The 20814-nt window shown below is 40.7% G+C and overlaps 1 protein-coding gene across 3 annotated transcripts in view; it reads right to left on the reverse strand.

The window, feature by feature from the left end:
- The window catches only part of LOC103755782 (sodium channel protein type 5 subunit alpha), a 205952-nt gene that overhangs the window by 49407 nt on the left and 135731 nt on the right, over nucleotides 1-20814 (reverse strand). For 2 of the 3 annotated variants that reach the window (XM_018089200.2, XM_025896817.2), the window contains 2 exons: nucleotides 19853-20323; nucleotides 5624-5770 (listed from right to left, as the gene is read on the reverse strand). In XM_018089200.2, the coding sequence (XP_017944689.1) occupies nucleotides 5624-5770; nucleotides 19853-20323 (618 nt within the window). The remainder of the gene's footprint in view (nucleotides 1-5623; nucleotides 5771-19852; nucleotides 20324-20814) is intronic. The other variant, XM_025896818.2, reaches the window with a different exon arrangement.

Here is a 20814-nt window from a genome sequence, read left to right on the forward strand (position 1 = left end):
AATGTTTCCCCCTTATTTTATTTTGCTAGTCAAAATAAAGCATTTCCATTTTGTGTTAATCCAAAATTAAATTTTACTTGATTATTCAGCTTGGCCACTAAAGTGAAAAATCTGGTATTTGTCCAGTCCTGTTCACAGTTTGTTTCTGACTGTACTGGACCACTGTCTGGTGTAAATGGGCAATACCAAAGCTAATATCTTCTGTGGGTCATAACAATGCCAAATGGCTCTAAGCAGGAGAGGTGTGTTATTTTTGAACTGTTTTACTCTGTTGTCTGAGTAACTACTGAAAATTTTTTGTGCTTTGTCTTGCGATACCATTGCGTTGATTTAAAAAAAATTAGGACAATAATACTTACCCATGCTTTTAAACAGCCTGTGAGATAGTTATAAGAGAGATGTCATGTACAGATAAAGCATTATTTTTGTGAGCATGATGGTGATGGAGTTAGAGAATAGGTACAGCTTTATATATTTATTATTAATGTGAAAATGGACCATCTGTTTTCCAGTATACACAGTCAATGCAAAATTTATAGCTGAATTCAGAGAAATGCTGAACCTGGGGTAAAATGGGCAAGATTGAACATTCCAGCACTGCTTGCAAGCGGGGATGGAAGCTGCTTGTTTGCAATTAGCTGCAGCATCCAGAAGGTCATAGTCTTGGCTAGAGTTTTAATGCTCTACTCAAAAGAACTGCAACAATTGAGAAGAGACCTTTTAAAAAGAGAGTCAGAACAGAAAGAACAGAACAGGTCAAAGACATAGATAAAGCTTCTAAAAATCCATATTCAGAATGCAGCTGTCATATAGAGCCCATTTTCTACAGTCTAACAACGGTGTATGATGGTGGAAAAAATGTCATACCAAGTTTTAGCACAGTCAGAACTTTCTGATACTGTTCGTTAGGGAATGCATTTAGTCATTATCTGTTCTGTTATGAATATGTCAAAACAGAGATCATTGAAACAGTCTTAAATCATATGCAGCTGCAGGATGTAGAAAATAGGAGTTCCAATGAGAACAGAAGCTTTGTTGGATATAATTCTTACAAGTAAACAGAAATCAAAGAAAACTATGAGGACAATGTCAGCTGGATAACATTGTCAGCTACAGAGCTAGATTTAGCAGACACAGGTTAGGAAATTCACAGAACAAAATACAATGCAATTATCATAGATTATTTAGTTATTTATCAGGAGGAGTTCCCAAAAAGTATTAGAATGCATCAGTGTCAAAGGGAGATGGGGAACATGCAAGGTAAACAGACAGGATTTCTTCTGAAAAGCCTTCAAAGAAGAAGAGGTAGTGAAGATGGATTCAGAAAACAGTAGATAAAGGTTTGAGGGTCTGAACTGGGACTAGAAAAAGTAGGAACCATACATATGAGAGAGGAGGGAAAGATTAGGAATGATTGTAGGAAAGAATCAAAGGTTACTCTTTGCCAGAAAGGTTAAAGGGATTAAGAAGGTTTTCATGAACTTGGGAAAGAAAAGAGCTAGGGACATAACAACAACCAACGAGGGGATGCAACTAAACAAAATTCAATTGCCTAAGAAAATAAACTTTTCATAAAATAATCCAAAAAGGGCATCAATAATAAGAAGTGGGAGAGCCTGTTAGAATTAACAAAAAGGTAAGTAGACAAATACCTAGAAAGCCCAAAACATATGCAAAGCAGCAGATCCAGGCAAGGCACTTTGTAGGGCATAAAGGGATCCAATACACCCAGTTAACACATCATTAGCAATCAATAGTGAATGCTCCTGGAAAACTGGAAACGACCCAAGAGAGCAGCAATAAGTAAACACAACACTGAGCTCAGAGAGGAAGAAAAGGGAATAATCATGGGAATCACAGATCACTAAACACTTGCTGTAGCCTGTGATTAAAGTAAATTAAATAAAGACTCGGAGGTGAAAACGAGAGTGCTGACTCAGAGTCAAATGTCAGAGAGACAAAGGCAGTGAGGTGGTTCTCCTGTATGGTGAGGACTGTGCACAGAGGTCAAAAGAAGGCAAAAAGGACGAATACAGAATCTCCTGTTTCTTTCTTGGAATAAGTGAGTGGAGGAATTGTACTGGGCAGAGACAATGGGATCTGGCAGAAACTCCTTTGGGAGATTTTCCTCTGGTATTCAGGGGTACATCTTTCACTAGTCTTCATGCTGCAGAGGGTAGTTTTTAATGTGTTTCTTGGTGGAGTGGCTGTTGTGAGTACCCAGACAGGGCTTCCACACCCACTGCTTGTGCCTGTAATAGCGACAAATTGATCTGAATGCGTTTTTCAAAAAGCCTTTAGCAGTGAGATTCTGAAATCTTATTGAAAGTTGATGTTTGCTCAAGGCTTAGCTCACTTATCTCCCTTCTTCTCTCCCTCACCTCTCAAAATCACAGCCTTAATCTATCAAATTGACATATGATATATAAACCTTAAGAAAACAGTTGGATGTCTATTATAGAAAAGTCTAGTTTTAAAATAAATTGTAATTGGCTTGGATTCACCCATTGCTGTGTGCAGAAAAGCCATTCTAAGGACCCAAATATAGCACAAACTTTACCTTCAGTGGAGGAAATCTCTAGGGATTAGGGTCAGCATTATCTTCACTAAAGATATAGAAGAGGTCCTGACCGATATAATCCTCATGTTAGCTGATAACATTAAATTGGAGAGAGTATTGAAATCGAGGAAGCAGAAAGGAAAAGATAAGTGAAATATGGAGAAAATATAGCAAAATGGGACATGATTCAAAAAAGTACAGATGAAAGAGTTACGGGAAAATTTCAAATGAAATTTTGGAAACCTGGAATAATATTAAAAAAATTAGGCGTGATTTTGCAGTGGGATATAACGATGCAGAAAACCATATGAAAGCATCACATCTAGATAATGAGATGCTATTTCTTCTCTTACAGTTCTGTAGAAATTGTATTTGGAATATGTGCTTACTTCTTGGCAAAAGAACTCCGAAAAGGAACAATTGAGGGAGTTGTAGAGAAAGAGGTAAAAAAGTCAGAAAAGGACACAGAGATACTAATTTGCAAGAAATAATGAAATGAAAGAACAATGCTGTGTGACTTCAGGGGGGTAAGCCCCAGACAATAGGAAGCAAGCAACAGTCTAATAAAGTAAGTCATATTAAAGACATCATAAAAAGAGATTGATGGATAAAATTAGTAAAAGACAGTAATGAAATGGCACTTTGAAAGGAAAAATGGGGAAAAAATGGGCTGGTATTTAAGGCAATATACCCAGCCAAGAGATTTTTTTTTTAGCAAGTGAATTGTTCTCTTTGGTAAATGAAGAAATCCAAGTTGCCTGATACATTTAAAGGTAGATTCCACAAAGTTGTACAAAATATTTTATGGGTCAGCATTTTGGCAGAGAAAGCAACCAGTTTGTACTCTGAGGTCTTATCCTCCTGTAACATCAACGATTTTATTTCTGTGGTGCCTTTCTGATGATTTATACAGGATGAATTTTTAATCATATAATGTATCCTTTACTGACATAAACAGTGTTTTTTCAGAACACATTCAACGTTTCCTGTTACTGACTGAATCACTGAAAGCCCTGCCTCTTGGGCATACCAAATCTGTTACTCCCTTGCAGTTGTTGGCTTTATTTGGCAGGTTGCAACTTCTTGGGACATTCATCAAAAAGACGATGAGCATGTCCTTGTGTGCCGGCACAGAGATTACTTCTGAATAGGAGAACCATAAGTATGTAGTGTCCGCACAAGATCTGGCCTTCAAAAATAGCATCCTTTGGGCTTTGCTCTTTTATGTTGGCATTCGTAACCTCATGTGAACTTCCGTTTGATTTCAAGTCCTCCCTGGATTATTTCCATATTCCTCCACCTCTTTCTAAGCAGCTGCAAATAGAATCAATTATGCTCTGCTATAGAAAGGTGACATTTGTGTCTCAGGACCCTTTGAAAGTTGAGGGAGGAAACGGGGATTATTTCTTTATCACAATGTTGCTGAATATATCAAGGCTAGAATGTTCCTGACTTGTCATGACATTTTGTTATAGCACTAAAAAAGGACTTAGATTTCTGGCCTCCCTGTTAGGATCACAGGGTTTATTTATCTCAAAAAGACATTTAAACATGAAGGATAACCCCTGAGAGAAGAATTCCTGACATGGTCTTTTAATTCGTCCTAGTTATTATGCTTCCTTACCTTATTTAAAAGTTTTGGTGTTTTTTTTTTGTTAAATATACATACATTTTTTTTTTCCTGAGACAGGGATACCAAATATTTGAGTCTCCTTCCTCTAAAGTTCAGGACGTTTTCTTTCTGAAGACGAAGTTCAAGATGCCAAGAAGCACTCTGAGAAAGAGGATTGCTCCTTAAAGAAAAGCTTCAAGGCTAGAGGATTTCTGGTTCCTGTGAGTGGAATTTATCTCACCTAAGTGTGCAACCTAAGTGCTTCCTTTATGGTCAATGGAGGGAAATGGGCACTTTTACAACATCTGACCTAATGCAATTGTTGGGTTCAGTTGGAGATGAGACACACACTGAGTATACAGGGGCCTCAGATGACAAGTTCAGATGCAGATGTCTACATTTAGTTCAGTAAATTCCACCCTGTATGACAAAATGAATCAGCAGGCCTGGAGAAGGTGAGCCCCAGCTGAGGGATGAGTCTGTCTCCTGTAGTCCTGTCAAGATTTCTCCATAGGATTGCTCCTGCTGTGCACAAACTTGCCAGCAGTTTTACAGCAGAACTGGGAGAGGTGTGATGTATGTACTGTGTCATCCTTTCCCTCTCATTAACTCTGTCCCACACAACCACACCTGGTTCTAATCTCAAGGAGCTATGGAGTTCTCCAGACTCTGAGGAGATCCCAAACCTCCACTTCCTGATTTCAAAGAGAGGAATCCATCACTCTCTAATAATAAAGGCAATGTTATGTCAATAAAATGATAAATCTGAAGGGGAAGAAACCCCAGGAAGTCAGCAACGAGGATACAGAGAATTACACAGCCTGAAGTCACTCAGTGTACAGTACAAATACATGTATTCTTGGTATTTATAGGGACAACATAATCCTAAAAATTGAAAAAAAATGTCCATGTGTACGTATTAAGAAACAATGAGTGAGCTGCACTTTGTCCAGATCAACTGACTAATACCAAGGCTTGCTATTTAGTTACACATCAGCTACTCAAATTGTCACACCTTTCTTGGGTCTATGTGTTAACAGGAAAAGAATTGTTAATCTGTGACAGAGAGCAGATGCCCTCCAGTGAACTCAAGGTACAGATCTGCCAATTCAGCAGATGCCATTCTCAGAGCTGATTTTCAGTGGGAAAACACACACATATTTGCTCCTAAAACAAGACAATAACATTATAGATAATTTATTATTTTCCCAAAAGCCTCTTAGAATCCCATCTTAATTTATAATGCACATTTTCCAAGCTTTCCAATTATTTTTATTATAACAAAATCCTCTCTCTTCTTTACTAAAACCTACTACACACTATTGCTTTCCTACCCCTTGACAAACACACATTTTTACAAACCATAAACCCCACATAAACCAGTGACATGCACTATGGAGCTGGTGCAATGCATTGCATGCAGTATCAGGTAGGAAAGTTGTTTCTGTTACCTCTTTTTGCCCTACTGGAGGTGGTGGCTCAGCCTTCAACTGCTTATCCATGTGCAACTCACTTAACTCTTCACAAATCTCAGAGTTCTGACTCCGGACTCCCGGGCTTTGACCTCGCTGCCCCCTCAGCTGCAGTTGTTTTTCCTGCTGGAAATAATCCTAGATGGGTTTATTTTCTTTTTTTCTTTGATAGCATGCTTATTTCTTAGGGAGAACTCTCCAACTAGAAGAGAAAATAGCCTGGACTATACTTGTCAGGGGACGGCACCTTAAGAAAAATGGTAAGAAACAAGGTAATACAAGCTTATGTTGCAACTTTTGAGCTTTAGCAAATGGATATGCCAAGGCTGTAGCAAATGGATATGCAAACAGTCCAACTTCTTTTTTTTTTTTTTCTGAGTTGTTGTTGCTGAGGTGGGAGGAAATTCCCTTGCAATCTCTATTTTGAGTCTGGTTTTGAGACACAAACTTCCTCCAGTGATCTGAGGAACACAGAGAGGTGGTTGTAGTTCGGCCAAATAACCAAGGGTTGTAATCTGAAGTTGCACAATGAGGTGGAGATACTCAGTGTAACAGTTGGAGAAAGGCAAGAGAGCAAAACCCAACGCTGTGCTACAAGTCTGCTTGAAAGAGAGTAAAAAAACCCCCCACACCCAGAGAAGACAGGATACATATTGAAGTGGAGGAAAACGCAAAGTTCACTGGAAGAGATAAAAGGTATCTGAAAGTAGATGTGGAAAAACTTCAGGTAAATACACAAATGCATTGCAGCTCCTATTCAGCAAAACACTTAAGGCTACTTTGCACCCACTGATGCCAACGGGGCTCGACCGCAGGTTGAAAGGAGAGCACATTCTGAAGTACTTCCCTGAAAAGGGATGAACTCTGGAATCAGAGCAATATTTTTTTTTCCATAAACGCATCTGACTAGACCTAGTGCTTGCTAGCATGAGTGGTGCCATTAAATCCAGCCCGTTCTTCCTGGGGTGATGATTATTGCTGCTGAGCTCTCAAGAAGTGCTCCCAGGACTAATGGCAGAGGAGAGTATGTTTCAAGGGTTGGTCCCTACCTCTGGAGGCCCAGGTTTTCTGTTTGTGGGGCTTTATTGATTCACCTAAGATGGGGATTTCACTGAAAACTCCATAGCTCATCACAACACCACCACTGTTCATGCCATTACTAACGCGGCTACTAAAATATTAATAAAACTCCAGCCAGACTCAAAGGGTTGTGCTGAATTGCTTACAGAGGGACTTCCATGCTGAGAAAAAAAATTACAAGCATGACCGGATTTCAACAGTAATTATTTAAACCTATTTATCTTTCACCTGTCCACCTTTTCTTTCCCTTGACTTGACTGACACTCGATTTTATTCATGTATTAAGCGAATTTCCCTTCCCCAGGGAGCCACAGCCTACCTGCCTCAGTTCTAAAGCCACATCACCACAGGAAGTCCCTCAAGAGGTACCCGAAGCAGAAAAAACACTTTATTCCAAATATAACTATCTGAAAGACCAAATGACACAAAGGAAGCAGTTAGTTAAGCAAATTGCTCTCTGTATAAATACTTTTGGGCTGTCAGGTTTGTGCCAGTCTTTTCAAATGTCGTCGCGTGTTTCTAGCAAATTAATTTAAAATCAAATTACTTGTTTCCTGCTTCAGAGGGCATGTGGTCTAAAATGCATTCTAACTGTAATAAATCAAATTATGCATGTCCAAGACTATACCCTCTGCATAAGAATGTACTACATACAATTTCTAGTCACAGGTTAGCACTGCTCTTGACAGGCCAAAGATTTCTCCATAACCTGAGTTACAGGTATGTCCAGGACAAAAAGTAACACTCTTTCAGCCTCTTTAACAGTCTTTATTTTTGGAAATAGTGTAATATTCAGGGGAGAAGCCAAAGTGGAAGGCACAGACTGCACAACTAAGGCATTCAGCCATAAAAAGTCCTTTTTTTTTTAAATGCAATGTGCATACAACTTAGTACCAAGTAATCTTAATGGCATGATATTGGTTATAGCACTGGAACAACAGAAACAATTGTTTCATGTTAAAAGTGCAACGCAATCCGAGGTGACGTCTCAAGTTCATTTATGCAGAAAGGTTGTGTACTCAGATTCATTAGAAACTATGCACTGTAAGAGCACAGACTGTGTAACTCAGTTGATATGACGAATATTCAAGCTCTGAGACAAATTATTGTACTAATCTAGAGTCAAATGCCAAAATTACAGCAAATCTCTATTTATTAATCCCTCTGTGTGGTATCAAGACTTAGCAATCCTTTTGTAGAGACTAAACTCTAGGAAACATGGACCCAGCTTCTTCCTAGGAATCACACTTCTACCAAGCACCCAATGAGTTAATGTTAATTAAAACTGATGAAATTTATCCATGTGCTTGGATAATGATTTGGTTCATCAGCATGTGTTTTCAAACTTGGCCTCTAAATTTATAAGGTGCAAGACAATGCTTAAGAGAAATAGACTCTTCAAAAGAATTTGGTTGGGTAGACTGATCCCAAAAGGAGTGTTTGGGAATCAGCTGAGCTTTTGCAAGCAGCTGATGACAGTCCTGGTAAACCACTCTCATGGGATGCAACAGTCTCATTTACAGCACACAGCACCTGAAAATCAGCAGAGACCTGTCTGGGGAAAGGTGCCTTTGGTTTATGTTGTTTAACTTCGGGCTGTTTGCTTTTGTTCTGATTCCAGATGATTTGTTCTTCTGGCAGCAACGGCAGCAGGTCTATCTCCTGTAAAGCTCCCCACCGTGGGTGGTTTACATAATTTGTTTTTAATTTTTGTATCGAGTGCCATGTTGCCAAGGCAATACACATTATGTTAATATTTATCGATTCAGTTGTTTTCTTCATTTATAAAGTAAAATTACTCAGCAATACAAAAATTTTTTGCATGCAAAGGGAAAGTTGGGACTGACCTCATCTCCTTTAGAACATAAACCAAAAGTTTGCTCACCTCTGCTCTGATCTGGACCCTAAAAAGAGGTGATCTGCCAACACCACACCAGTAATTAGTACACGGAGGAGGATGGACACAGTGTTGTCCCCTTGTGTGCTGCAAGCCAGTTGTAGCACCAGCAAAACAGCAACAGCTCTGAAAACAGAGCATAATCTGGATGCACATCTCAAGTGTGCTGCTGCACAGACCCACATACTTGTTTGCTGACACAAATAAATGCAAAGGCTCCACACTACGTTCTGTCTCTGAAAAGCACAGATCAGCTAATTGTTTCAGGCTCAAATGGGGATTAGTGCAAATGCCGATCCTTTGGAAAGAGGACTTGCTGTTGGCAAAACAAGACAAATACCTGTCATCAGCATGGATTCACTTTATTCCTTCCCCATGGAAATATCATTTTTTCCATTCTGTGCAAACAAATTTAGAAAGAGGATCCCAGGACTTGCATTTCGGATGGTGATTGGTTCAAGTGGGTTCTCCTGATGCTTCTCTCTCTTCCTAGATCATGACCCTAACTTGCAACATTTGTTCCCTGATTCCCTGGCCATGAGTGTTGTGGGAAAGATGACGTGCAAATCCTTTGATAGCAGAAAGCTTCTTGTCCCAAGCAGGTGGGGAGGAAAGAAGTGGGAATTGGCTCTGCAAGCCCCTCTCCCTTGCCACTGCCACTGCAGAGCCAGCAAGAAAAATTATGTGGCAGGAGGAAGTTAATTAAAATTGTTTTATGAAAAGTATAAGGGTTTTCCCTTTCTCTGGTGAGACAGTGCAAATGCAAACTGTCCTTTACTCAGTCCACAATGCAATGGGAAGCTCTGACACCATGTTTGTTCTCTACTCCCCAGCAGACTTATGTGTCCATCTGCCTCCTCCCCACCCTACTTGGCCATTCTGGTGAGACCCTCCTCTACCATGGGATGTTGCCCATCAGAGGAAGCAGCAGCAGCAGCAACAGCCCAGGATACTGACAACAGAAATATCTTTGCTTTAGCCATTCATGAATGAGTAACACTACGAAACTGAGTCTCCTCAAGAAATGCATATTTTAGCCTGCAAAGTTTCCTACAGCCAAATTTCAGACACCTCATGTATAGTAAACCCAGTTCAGCAGTGTGACACACATAGTTACAAGAGGACTGTTTACTCTGTAAAGTAGTTGTTGATGTTTGTGTTCCTCCTTGCAGACAGCTACGGATTTCATAAAATTGCTATGCCTGGTAGCAATTGGCACCCTTTCTCAGCAACAGTTTGTGTCTAGTAACTGGCACCTTTCCACTACAAAGAAGCCAAGAAGTAAATGATGGTGAAAACTGAGCTGTTTATATCCTACCTCTACATAAGTGGAGAAGCAAGCAGATTGCAGTGCTGCTGAAACACAGCGAGCTTGCATTGCTGCCTTGGTGGCACTTTTTTCATGTGTAAAGTAGACAGGAGACTACAGTTTGCAGAGCTGTCAGGATGACAACTCTCAGATAATGCTGAATTCAGTGTTTCTGAAAAGCCTTGAAAAATCTGAGGTAAAACAGATTCTGAGGGGCAGAAATAAAAACCACAAACCAGAGAAACAAATCGTGGGCCCTTATTACCAGAACAGATAATTTATGATCTTGGTTCTCCTTTTCCACAAATAAATGTAAATCCCTGTAGCACCAATAAAATCAGTGGGTTTATCTTTCTGCATGAAGAGAAATCACCAAATAAATCAGGAAAATTCCCTTGCTTCCTTAATATGAGAAGGGGAAGATTAGTATCACTTATTCCGCTAGGAATAAAAGAGGGCTGGAGTGCAGCTGTCAATTTTAAGTGTGCATATTTAAGAATCTCTCTAACCCGCTTTGAAGAATTGCTTCTGTAAAGCAGAGTTGCCACTACTCAGTTTAATGAGAAATCAGAGAAAAACCTGGAGCAATACCACCCCACAGCACTAGGATTATAGCTGAGACACAGAAAGGACTTGTGTTACACTATGTTCCTTTACAAGGGCATTTTATTAGTAGACTACAATGTTTGCAGTACTGATGTAAAGCGTGTCAAGTCCCACCTTAAGGTTGCCACATGCACATAATTTAAGACCTACAAATTCCTCAGAGGGGGGACGAAAACAGAAAAGTCTAAACTTGCTTGTTTGAGACTGGTGATGCCCACTCTCCATCCTTTGCCACCTGGGCCATCCTTCCACTTCAACAGAAACAACCAGACATCAGACTAGCTTAATAGGCTGATTTTTGATCAGTTTTGCGGCCCTTATCTGCTGATCCCTGTCATTTCATCTATGCAGAAGCCAGAATCAATACAGTGCAAGAAGAGTACTAAAACATCAGAATTAGAAGGTACTGCTCATATTTGTCATGTGAATCCACACGTGCTGTTTTTTTCTTCACTTTCTTGATGACCCAGCCTTTATAGGAGCCATGTTTATAAAAACCCAAATCACTAAAACATGGGGAAAACAGGTTAAACACTGTAATCAACACAACAGCCTCTGAGTTTGGAAAGAGCAGAGGTCTGTTGCCCAGCTCCTGGGTAGATGAAAGGATACCCCCAACCTGGATGTCTACAGGTCTCAGGTGAGTTTCCATCTGCATTGTCATCTGTCAGAGTTAAGGCCATGGAAATCTGAAGTTATACCTGTGTATAAACACAGATCTCATCTCACTGTTTGACCTAAGAAACACATTCTTTTCCCCCTGAAAGTCACAGGGTATTTGGAAGAAAGATCCAGTACTTGTTTTAGAAAAATTATGCACCTGTGAGTACTTAGCTGGATAAAAATACCAGAATCTGGCCATTACAATTCAGAACGTCTAAGGCTAGGGCTGGCCAGAAACCACAGCTGCTCAGCAGAGACTGTTAACAGCAAAAACTCCCCTGGACCCAGCCCGACCTGGTATTTTCTTCCACTTTAAATAAAGGTAAATTAAAACTTTGCCAGACAAATGTCATCACAGCCACTAACTGCTGGTCTCTGCATGAATGTGGGATGCTTAGCAAAACGTCATCCCTCAAAGACAGAAACAGCAGTTCAGCAGTGCTCCTTCTTGGATTAATCCAGAATACTTAAAGCCTTTGAGTTCTGGCTGCAGAGAAGCAAGGCACGTTATTTCTAATGGCTTCTGCCTTCCTGGTCTAAGATCTTTTACCACACTGAGCAACATGCTGCCCATAATAAAATATAGATTCATTATTCCAAGGGTTGACTCTTAAAACTTGTCTAAGAGGGGGTACTTGGCAAAAAGATGGACTGCCAAAGTTAATTTATCCTGTTATCAATTCAATAGGCTTAAATAGGCAGTGAAAGTGTTTCATAAGTGTTCATTGTTCAGAGTTCAACCTAATACCTTCTGCTAAATTGCATTTTGAAGTTTAATCACAATCTACTTTATGTTTCTTTTGGTAATTGGGATCTCTCCACAGTATAATATGAAGAACTCAAGCTAATGGGCTCCTCTGATGGAAGCCTGAATTTTGGAAGTTTGCCTCAAAGCGCAGTGAGTGAGAGTGCCTGAAATAACCCAGAACCTTTCACCCAAATAAGATGTTAATATTTTGATCATTAGGCAAGTCTCATATTATTACAGGCAAAAGCAACAAAATAATCATTAATTTAAAGGTTGTTATTTTGGACTATAATTAACGGGAGCAACCTCACCCCTCCAGCACACGCGCGCGCGCACTGCCTCACTTGGCACGGGAGCCGTTGGGGAACCGGCTGCTGTTCATTTTGCCCAAAATGCTAAATGTCGGCATTTTCTTTATACCAAAGGGAGAAACAGTGAGAAATGCTCACTTCTGGGCAGCATTTTGCTCCGGGGAGGGATATGGATACTGGGAAATGGCATCCAGTAAGCTGTGACCGACGCGTAGTCCACAGTCTGGGCACTTGTCCAAACGCATGTTGTCAACTCCACTACGCCCGATATCGGCTCTTTCAATGCCAGCCTGGGTTTGTTTTGTTTTTGGTTTTTTTTTTCCTCCCCCCTCTTTCTCTCCTCCATCAACTCCCTGTGTTTCCTGCACCTTAGGCATTATGCTGTGGACAAATATATTTCCCTGCCACCGCGTACTGAATAAGCACCCTAAAACCTTTGTTCATGGTGTGACTGCTCTAATCACGTCAGCAGGGTCTGACACAGGACTCTTCTGCCCCACTGTGATGCTACAAAATAAACACAAACGTCTTTCTACAGGAAGAAGCAAAGATGAGGACATAGGTGCTTTAAATCTGCTGCTGGGATTTACAGTCCTGTCTCTTTTTCTAATGCCCTCATTGATATTCTTTTGAAGACAATAAATCCAGAAACGTTCTCTTTTACTGTTAAAAATAATTAGCTAATAATGTAGTTCTATGCAGTTTTTAAGAAGCACAAAGCAAAACATACTGTTTAAAAAGTGAGGAACCCAGGCAAACTATGTAGGTAATAACAGTGAAAACCCCCTTCTATCTTATTTAATGATCTGAAAAATATTGGCCCAAGTAAAACTGACAAGAAGAATGCTGTAAGATTTATTGTGTGCAGCAGGCATGTACACACGTGGGCTCACTCTCCTGCCAGTGAGAAGTGGGGAGTCATCAACAGAATTCAAAGGTATTTTATCCAGTTACACTCAAAGAGAATGTGTCCCACAGACTGGAACTGAAAACAGAAGGAATATAAATACAGATTGAAAGGGCATTAGGATTCCTGACAGTAAAGTATATTTCCTGCACTAAAAGGCTGAAATTAATGCAGCTTACAAATAAACACAGGGTTTCATGGCATCTCTGATTTTAAGATGTTAGAATTATTAGGAGCATAAGATATTGTCAAAAACAATTTTATATCAAAATCTTTGTGCACTGGCATTTTTATAGCAATTTTCAATAATTTTGGATACACTTACATCAACCTGGAATAATTCTATTGAATTTTACAGAATCCCTTCAGGTTTAGGAGCAGGTCTGTAATGTACAGGAATTGTACAGTAAAATTGCCACTGCATACAAAGGAAACAGATGTGGGTCCACATGCAGATGGTGAACTCTCTGTTACCTGAGAAATTTCATTCTTTTTTTTTTTTCTCTGTCTTACAAATGATGTATCATAGCTAAAATAAACTCACAGGCTCTGTGCAGAAATTAGTGGATGAAGTCTTTGACTCAGTGCTATGAGAAAGCAGAACCATCATACCCTTATGGCCACCCCTGACCTCAAAATTATGAATCTCTTACCAGTAGAAACATGCAAAAAAGCCATGAGATACAGTTTTACCTTGTCAAATGAAATGAAATGAGTTAGTAATTCTGATATATATAAGGGAAGAAGAGAATAAAAGCTTGGGGGTTTGATGCAGTTCAGGGCAATATAGAAACTGTACCAATGGAATAGAGATGGAGGTGGCAGCCAGCTTTACCTTTGATGTGTACAGAGGTCGTTACTTATCTAAAGCTAGAAACCTGTTTTTCCTGGGAAATATGTTTGGTGAAGTCCAGACAAGGGTATACAAGATGTGAGAACTCACAATCAAGAAAAAAAAATGTATGATTGAGAGACCAAAGTGTGCTCTGTAGCAAGGAATTTGCGCAAACTCCAGGTAATGTACAGCCCTGGGGTCCTCTGTGCAGACCCAGACCCAAACATCTTGAAAATGACAGCAGAGGTGCTGCTCTGTGCCAAAGGGGTCTAAGAAAATCCAACTGAGAAGTGCAGAAAATCCAACTGAGAAGTGCAGTAGGGCCGGTGGGAAACTGGGAGACTCTGAGAGACAATAAAAGACACTGTCCCTTCCCCTCAGGCAATGCCACATCGGGGGAAGGTAAGCCCCAGCAGGGACAGGAACAATTCCTTGCAGTTTAAGGATTTCCAGAGCCATGGGTGAGCCTGAGGCAGGAGAATGGGGCAGCCCTCCTCAGGCTGGCACAGACTGGCTGTGGTGGGAGCTGGGACCTGGACACGGAGCAGGAAAAGACAGCGCTCCCAGGGCCTGCATGCCTGGAGCCGAGGAAGGGGTAAGAAGCTGCAAAGCGCTCCGTCCCGGCAGCAGGCAGCCAGCACTTTCCATATGACCCAATTAGCCACTCCGTTGGAACAAATCAATAATGGCATTTTCTGGAGACAAGCAGGCAAGTGCTGCTGGCTCGGCACTGCGCTGCCTGTGCAAACACAAAGGTGTTATCCCTGCGGAAAGCAGAGTCCGTGCCCGGCTCTGTCACTGCACGGGGGGCGAGGGTGAGATGTGGTCAAGAGCCACCAGAGCATGGACCACCTTCTCAGTGTCATGCTGAGTGACTACAAACAGGTGGAGTTGAGGGCAGTGGTTTGAGAAGGCAATATGTGTAGTAACTAAATTCAGGGAAGGCGAGAAAAACGTAACAACCCTGTTCGACTGACGGAAAGAGCAAGGAAAGGGGGAAAGGGTAGAACCATTTCCTTAGGTGTTATGCTACTAACTTTTCCTGCCTGTAGGAACTCACGGATGCAGACAAGGATGCAGATGGCGTGCAAAAAGACCTGGACATCAGTGAGGGCTGGGGTAATAGGAACAAGGAAGAGTTAACAGTGCAAGTGCAGGATGTTGTACTTCAGGGTCTAATTTAGGACACCCAGCACTACTCATCTAGAACCTCCTTTCAGTCCATTAATCCCAGGAGTTCTCTGAAGCACAAAGTAATGTCACTGTGAAAAAGGCACACACTGTTCTGGGCTACAGCTGTGGGCCACTTGAAGGGAAAGCAATTACTAAAGTAGAAATTTGGAAGATAGAAGCTTTGGACTTAGATATCTAATGCAAATGGTACAAGTCTCTCTGATGTCTGAAACCTGCAATGTAGCTAAATTACAAGTAAGTTCTGGTTGAATCCACTGCTTTAGTTGGAATGGACTGTGTACACTTAATTGACCCACCAGGTGACTGGCCCAATGATCTGTTCTTACTCCTTCGGGAGACTGAAAGGTGATTTCACATATGAAAAGATAGCCATAAAGCAATTACAAGACACCCTATGGAGGTTCAAGACTATGATTTCCATCTTTTAATCATCTAGGTAGCCAAAATGAGAACCCAAAAGAATCTTGAGAAGAAGCAACCAGCACATTATTGTGGTTGCTGCTGAGCTTTTTGGAACAGTTTTCTTGATAGGACAGCCCCTATTTAAATTATACATCTCAAAGGTAAGGATAATAATGAAAGACAGTTATTCTTGTTCTCATTATGAAGTTAAAATCATTAAATCCTCAAGAAATCTTGTCATCTGAAAGGGAGAGATTTCCCAGCACTATGAAGGAGAGAGGGTTAAATAAAGATACAAACTAAAATTATGCAGTGACCAGCAGCAACACACATATCACACAATAGTGACAAATTAATTTAGCTCAAGGTGGTTCTTTCTCAGCCTCACTCCTTGCTTCTTGCACCTGTGCTGACTTTCATTGTTCAGCTTTTCTTTTGGATCCTTTCCCTGTATGTGTGGGCTACAGGCATGGTTCCCCTGGCTCTCCAAGTTGGCAGAGTATCTCACTTGCATCTCAGTAATCAAAGGAGATTTAGAAGCTATCAGGTGGGCTCTCTCCCTCAGAACCCTCTCAATGACAGTGCCACAAATTGGTAGCTTTCAGGAAGACGGCTGCTGCCAGCGCGAGCTTTGATAATAGAAATGGCAGCTGAAATTTAAACTTAGACATTTCTATTACTCAGAGGAAAATGTGCAGTCACAAAAGGTTTTCTCATCATCTGAAATTTCAAACCACTGCGTGGAATGCTCTGGGACCCATTTGTCACAGCCACAATGGCTTACTTTAGAGTAGTTTTGTGACTTTCTGGGAAGAGCCCAGCATTGGTACAGGAGTTGTAAGCTGAGCTGATCATCACCCTACAACACCCCATCGAGATCAATAACTTTGTGGTTCTGCCTGAGACCAACCTCCCTTTAGCCTCTCTGTCATGACAGACAAGTCAGACTGATGGGGGCACATGATGAACTAAATGTGGTCTGGAATCTTCAACTAACAGGGGATGTGCAAAGGACGTGTAAGACTTTTGTAGGTTTACTAGCTGTGCATTTGAGAGGCATACAAACACATGTTCCCTTTTTATGCATCTCCTGTCACCTCCTCTTCCATGCTGTTGCACCAAAACCTACATGCAGGAGGAGGGAAGAGAGGTTCTGACAATGTCACCAGAGGGCTGCTCAATTCCAGGTCAGCCAGCAACTTTAAAGGGAAGCGGGGTACATTGTCTTCTCTTGAGAAGTAAATATACATACACATTCTCTTTGTACATCCTAAAATATTTAAATATGTAAAAATATGGATTATGATTAGGGGAAAGTTAGAATAGATTTGAATGTTTAGCATACCCTTGGTAGTTCTTGTTTGGTTTCTGTGTGATGCCCTCCCCACTAAATGACACTTCACTGTAATTGTGCCCTCTCGGTGCAATCATGTAAATTTTGCTCTTGTTCATGTTTTCTTCCTTTGCAAGCTCTGATTTGGTTATCATGACCATCCTGGACGGGAGGAAGAAAGGACATCCATGGAGTTGGGGCTTGCAGGATTAAAGCTTCTGGGATTGAGTGGGGAAGTTTATTCCCCAGAGTCCCACAGGGATGCCCTTGTAATGCCCTTGTACAGTCAATACACTGTAATGCCCACAACTCTATATCCAGGGAATTGGGATTTCATACCAACCTCCAGATGCAATAATATCTTCTGCAGGAACCTCCATGTTGATCAAGGGAATTTTTCTGTGAGTCCAGAGATCATTTATCTTTGGAATGGGCTTTATTAAAGATGACAGATCTTTGAATTTGTCGGTATCTGCTTTCTCATGGCTCTGCTCTGTTTGGAGACATTTACAGCTGTGCAACTTTATTAGGGTTTTAGAGGAAAGCAAATGAAAAGCTCATCACACAATTATCATTTTTGCTGTTAAGTTTCTTCCTATTTTTGTTTATTTATTATGCCAATGTATTTCGAGCCTTTTAGTCGGAACGCCCTTGTGAGCACACATTTTCCCCTCCAGGAATTTGTTAAAATTTTTTGCTGGATATGTGAACTTGCCTCTTGTTTGGACCTTTTTAGCACTAGACCCCTCAGACCTGAAGATAAAGGTTGCAAACCATTGATCAAGGCTACGCACAAGGGAACAGCAGTGACCTGAAGCAGCTGTTTGTCCAAGCCTGGAAAACACTAGTGACAAAGCTAATTAATTCATTTCGCAGCTCCATGCCTTCTGTTTAATGCACATGCTAGCAGTGAACCACATTACTTCACTGCAATTCAAATATCTTGTGGTAATGTGGCAATGCTCCTCTAACATTTATCGAAAATTTCATTAAAAGGTACAGTGGGAAAACAGTATTTTGGTTTGCTTCTCCTGCTGGGTTTTTTTTCCCCCTATTTTGTTTCACTCTGAATCCTCAATGTTTATATTACATATGATGATGTTTCAATATTATTGAAACTATTAGAAGTTTTCTTAATATTTTCAAGTCAACTTTTATTCATAATGTTCTGTTTCAATAAAACGCTTATTTTTCTACAGGAGCTCTCTCCCTCATGACTATAACAGATCTCACTAAAGCTCTAATTCCAAATTTACTTGCTGTACAGCATAAAATGACAGCTACCTGTTCCATCTACTAATACACACACCAGCACCTACAGTGACACACTGTGCACCTAAACAGAAGTCTGCATTTCTATAGTTTTAAAGTACAGTACGACATATAGATCCCTAACATTCCATGCCCTATGCTGCAATTTAATCTTGTAATTGTAAATCTTACTATTTATCTTGAGAAAGGAGGAATACAGTGATGCAACATACACATTTGTGCATGTACAGGCACAGGCTACCAGACTTCATGGACACTCAAGTGCAAAATTTCCAGTGTCTTTATCTCAACTCATGAATTTTACTTCCTTTTTCCAGTTCTCTCCCCCATCTACTGTATTCATAATTCTCTTTCCAAATGTTCTCTGCTTCTAGGTTTAAGTAATACAACCTGGGAATAGAGAAGGATTTCAAAGAAAAAACAGATATTATCCATACCACCCACATTAATCCCCAGGTCACTTCAATAAAAATATTCCTTAAAAAAGAAAAAAAAAAAAAGAGATAAAAATGTCCCTAAAAGTGTTTACCAAAAATTTAAGTCTTCTCTTTTTGTTACCTAGGTGTCTATTTGGACAGTGGAGGTTGATGATAAAGTTTTCTGACCTCTTGCTCTTCCTCTCCCTAGTGGGAGGATCAATGTGAAAGACTTGTTGGGGAGCAGATTCACTGACACTGAAGAGGTTTCCACAACAGAGCAGCAGAAATTAAATTTTAGCAACTGATTTGCGCCCAACTCTTGACACAGAGTCCTTCCTTAGAGATTTTTTAGGCCTTCTCTAAGAACTATTTTGCTTCAAAACTTTCTTCCCCTCAACCAAGAGATCGAGGATCCCTCCTGACAGCTGGATCTGAAACAGGAGCTTTGATCCAGTGCCTGCTGAACTCTGTTGGTCTCGGGCAGCGTCAGAAGATGCTGGATCAAGGCTGGAGGGTCTGGAAAACATTAACTAGATATGGTGTGTGGAACCAAGAGATAAAGTTGGTAGAAAGGGGAGAGGGGGAGAAGCAGAGAAAGAAAAGCATTCCCCTGAAGATTTTTTTTCTTCGTTTTACACAACACTTCAAACCACACAGAATTTTTCCGCCTTTACGACTGAGTGCTCTGGAAAAAATGAAAATCTGCCATGTCACACGAAAGAACGGGCAAATAAGTGCTTTTCCTGTCTGAATACAAATGATAACATATCTTCTCTCTTTCTCTGGTGCCTTGTCATATCAGCTTCTGTCTCATTGTATTTTTAAGAGAACTACCTGGCCCTCTATTCTTGTTGCACAAAACAAACTATGACATTGCCCATTTTTGCACACTGAGAAAAATCCCCTGTTAACCTAAGATTTGTTCTGCAGCATTCCCATGATTCAGCTGAAAGGGAAAAAAACATTCTCCTGTGTGAGAAAGGGTTTAATTGCTCTGGTTAGAAGAATTAATTTAGACAAGCAAAAAAAAAAAAAAAAGAAAGATAATGACTCTGTTTGGAAACTGAATTTTGCTCTAGGATATGCATCTGTAACTTCTTCTGAAGTTAACAACATATCAAAGGCAGGATTAGGCCATAGGACATTTGCATCACTAGCCAGGGATCCAGACCAAGGGTGGGAACAAAGGCCATCTTAATAAACTGCAAATAGCAAACATTTTCGCTGCCTACCTGCTCCATTTCCGTAAAGGTGCTTTGCTCCTCATCTTCCTCCTCGATATCTGACTCTCCCACAGCAATAGGAACACAAATGGACAGGTCAGGATTGGTCATAAAATCATCATTTTCTGTAATTCCTAGGTGTTTCTCTCCATTTTTATTCATCCCATCCTCAGCGTGATTCTCCTTGTGATTCTCCATGTCCTTGCCGAGCTCAGCGGTGGTGTGGCTGTTCACACAGTTGTTAAGGGCACCTGGGTTCTGGGCAGCGAGCTTCATCATTGCCTTCTTTTCAGCTGTTGTCTTGGGGTGCCGGAGGACGTGGCAGCAAAAATTCCACATGGCTTTTTTGGCGTACTGGAGGCCCCTGTTGATCCGAGCAAAAGCGAGCTGCAGGTTGTTCAGCTCCCCGTCCTCGTCTGGTGCCGAGAGGTTGTCAGCGCTGAAGGAGCTTAGCAGCAAGGCAAGGAACAGGTTGAGCACCTGAAATTAATAAAGTTGAAAGGAAACGGGTGAACCTTCAATGTGGAGGTCTTGGAGGCAGGAGGGTCTGAGTTTTGTCTCGTCTGTGACAACATAACACCACTGTGGGACTCCCTCAAATACAGGTGGTTTCAGTAGGAAAATACATTGATTTCATGTGCAGAAATACACCATGGACACACTCAGACATCCCCTTTCCCAACCCCTAACACCCCAAAATATGGAAAATAAAATATTAAGCTCAGAAACAGAATACCAAATAAAATTTTCATTGGAAGCTACATGTTGTAAACATTCTCAGTGGTGGTGGTACAATGAATTCCCTGTCATTACCCATATTCCATCTTGGAGAAAATCACTAATTACAGCATTAATTGACATCTGTAAAGGTACTGTTTGCATGTAGAAAAAGACTATAGGAAGAATGTTTTCAGGGCCTTTTTGTTTTTTATTCAGCGTGAATATTGTTATTTATGTTTCATAGTAGATGA

This window comes from Manacus vitellinus, unplaced genomic scaffold, assembly GCF_001715985.3.
Source record: "Manacus vitellinus isolate BGI_N305 unplaced genomic scaffold, ASM171598v3 scaffold_12_pilon, whole genome shotgun sequence".
Taxonomy (NCBI): Eukaryota; Metazoa; Chordata; class Aves; order Passeriformes; family Pipridae; genus Manacus; species Manacus vitellinus.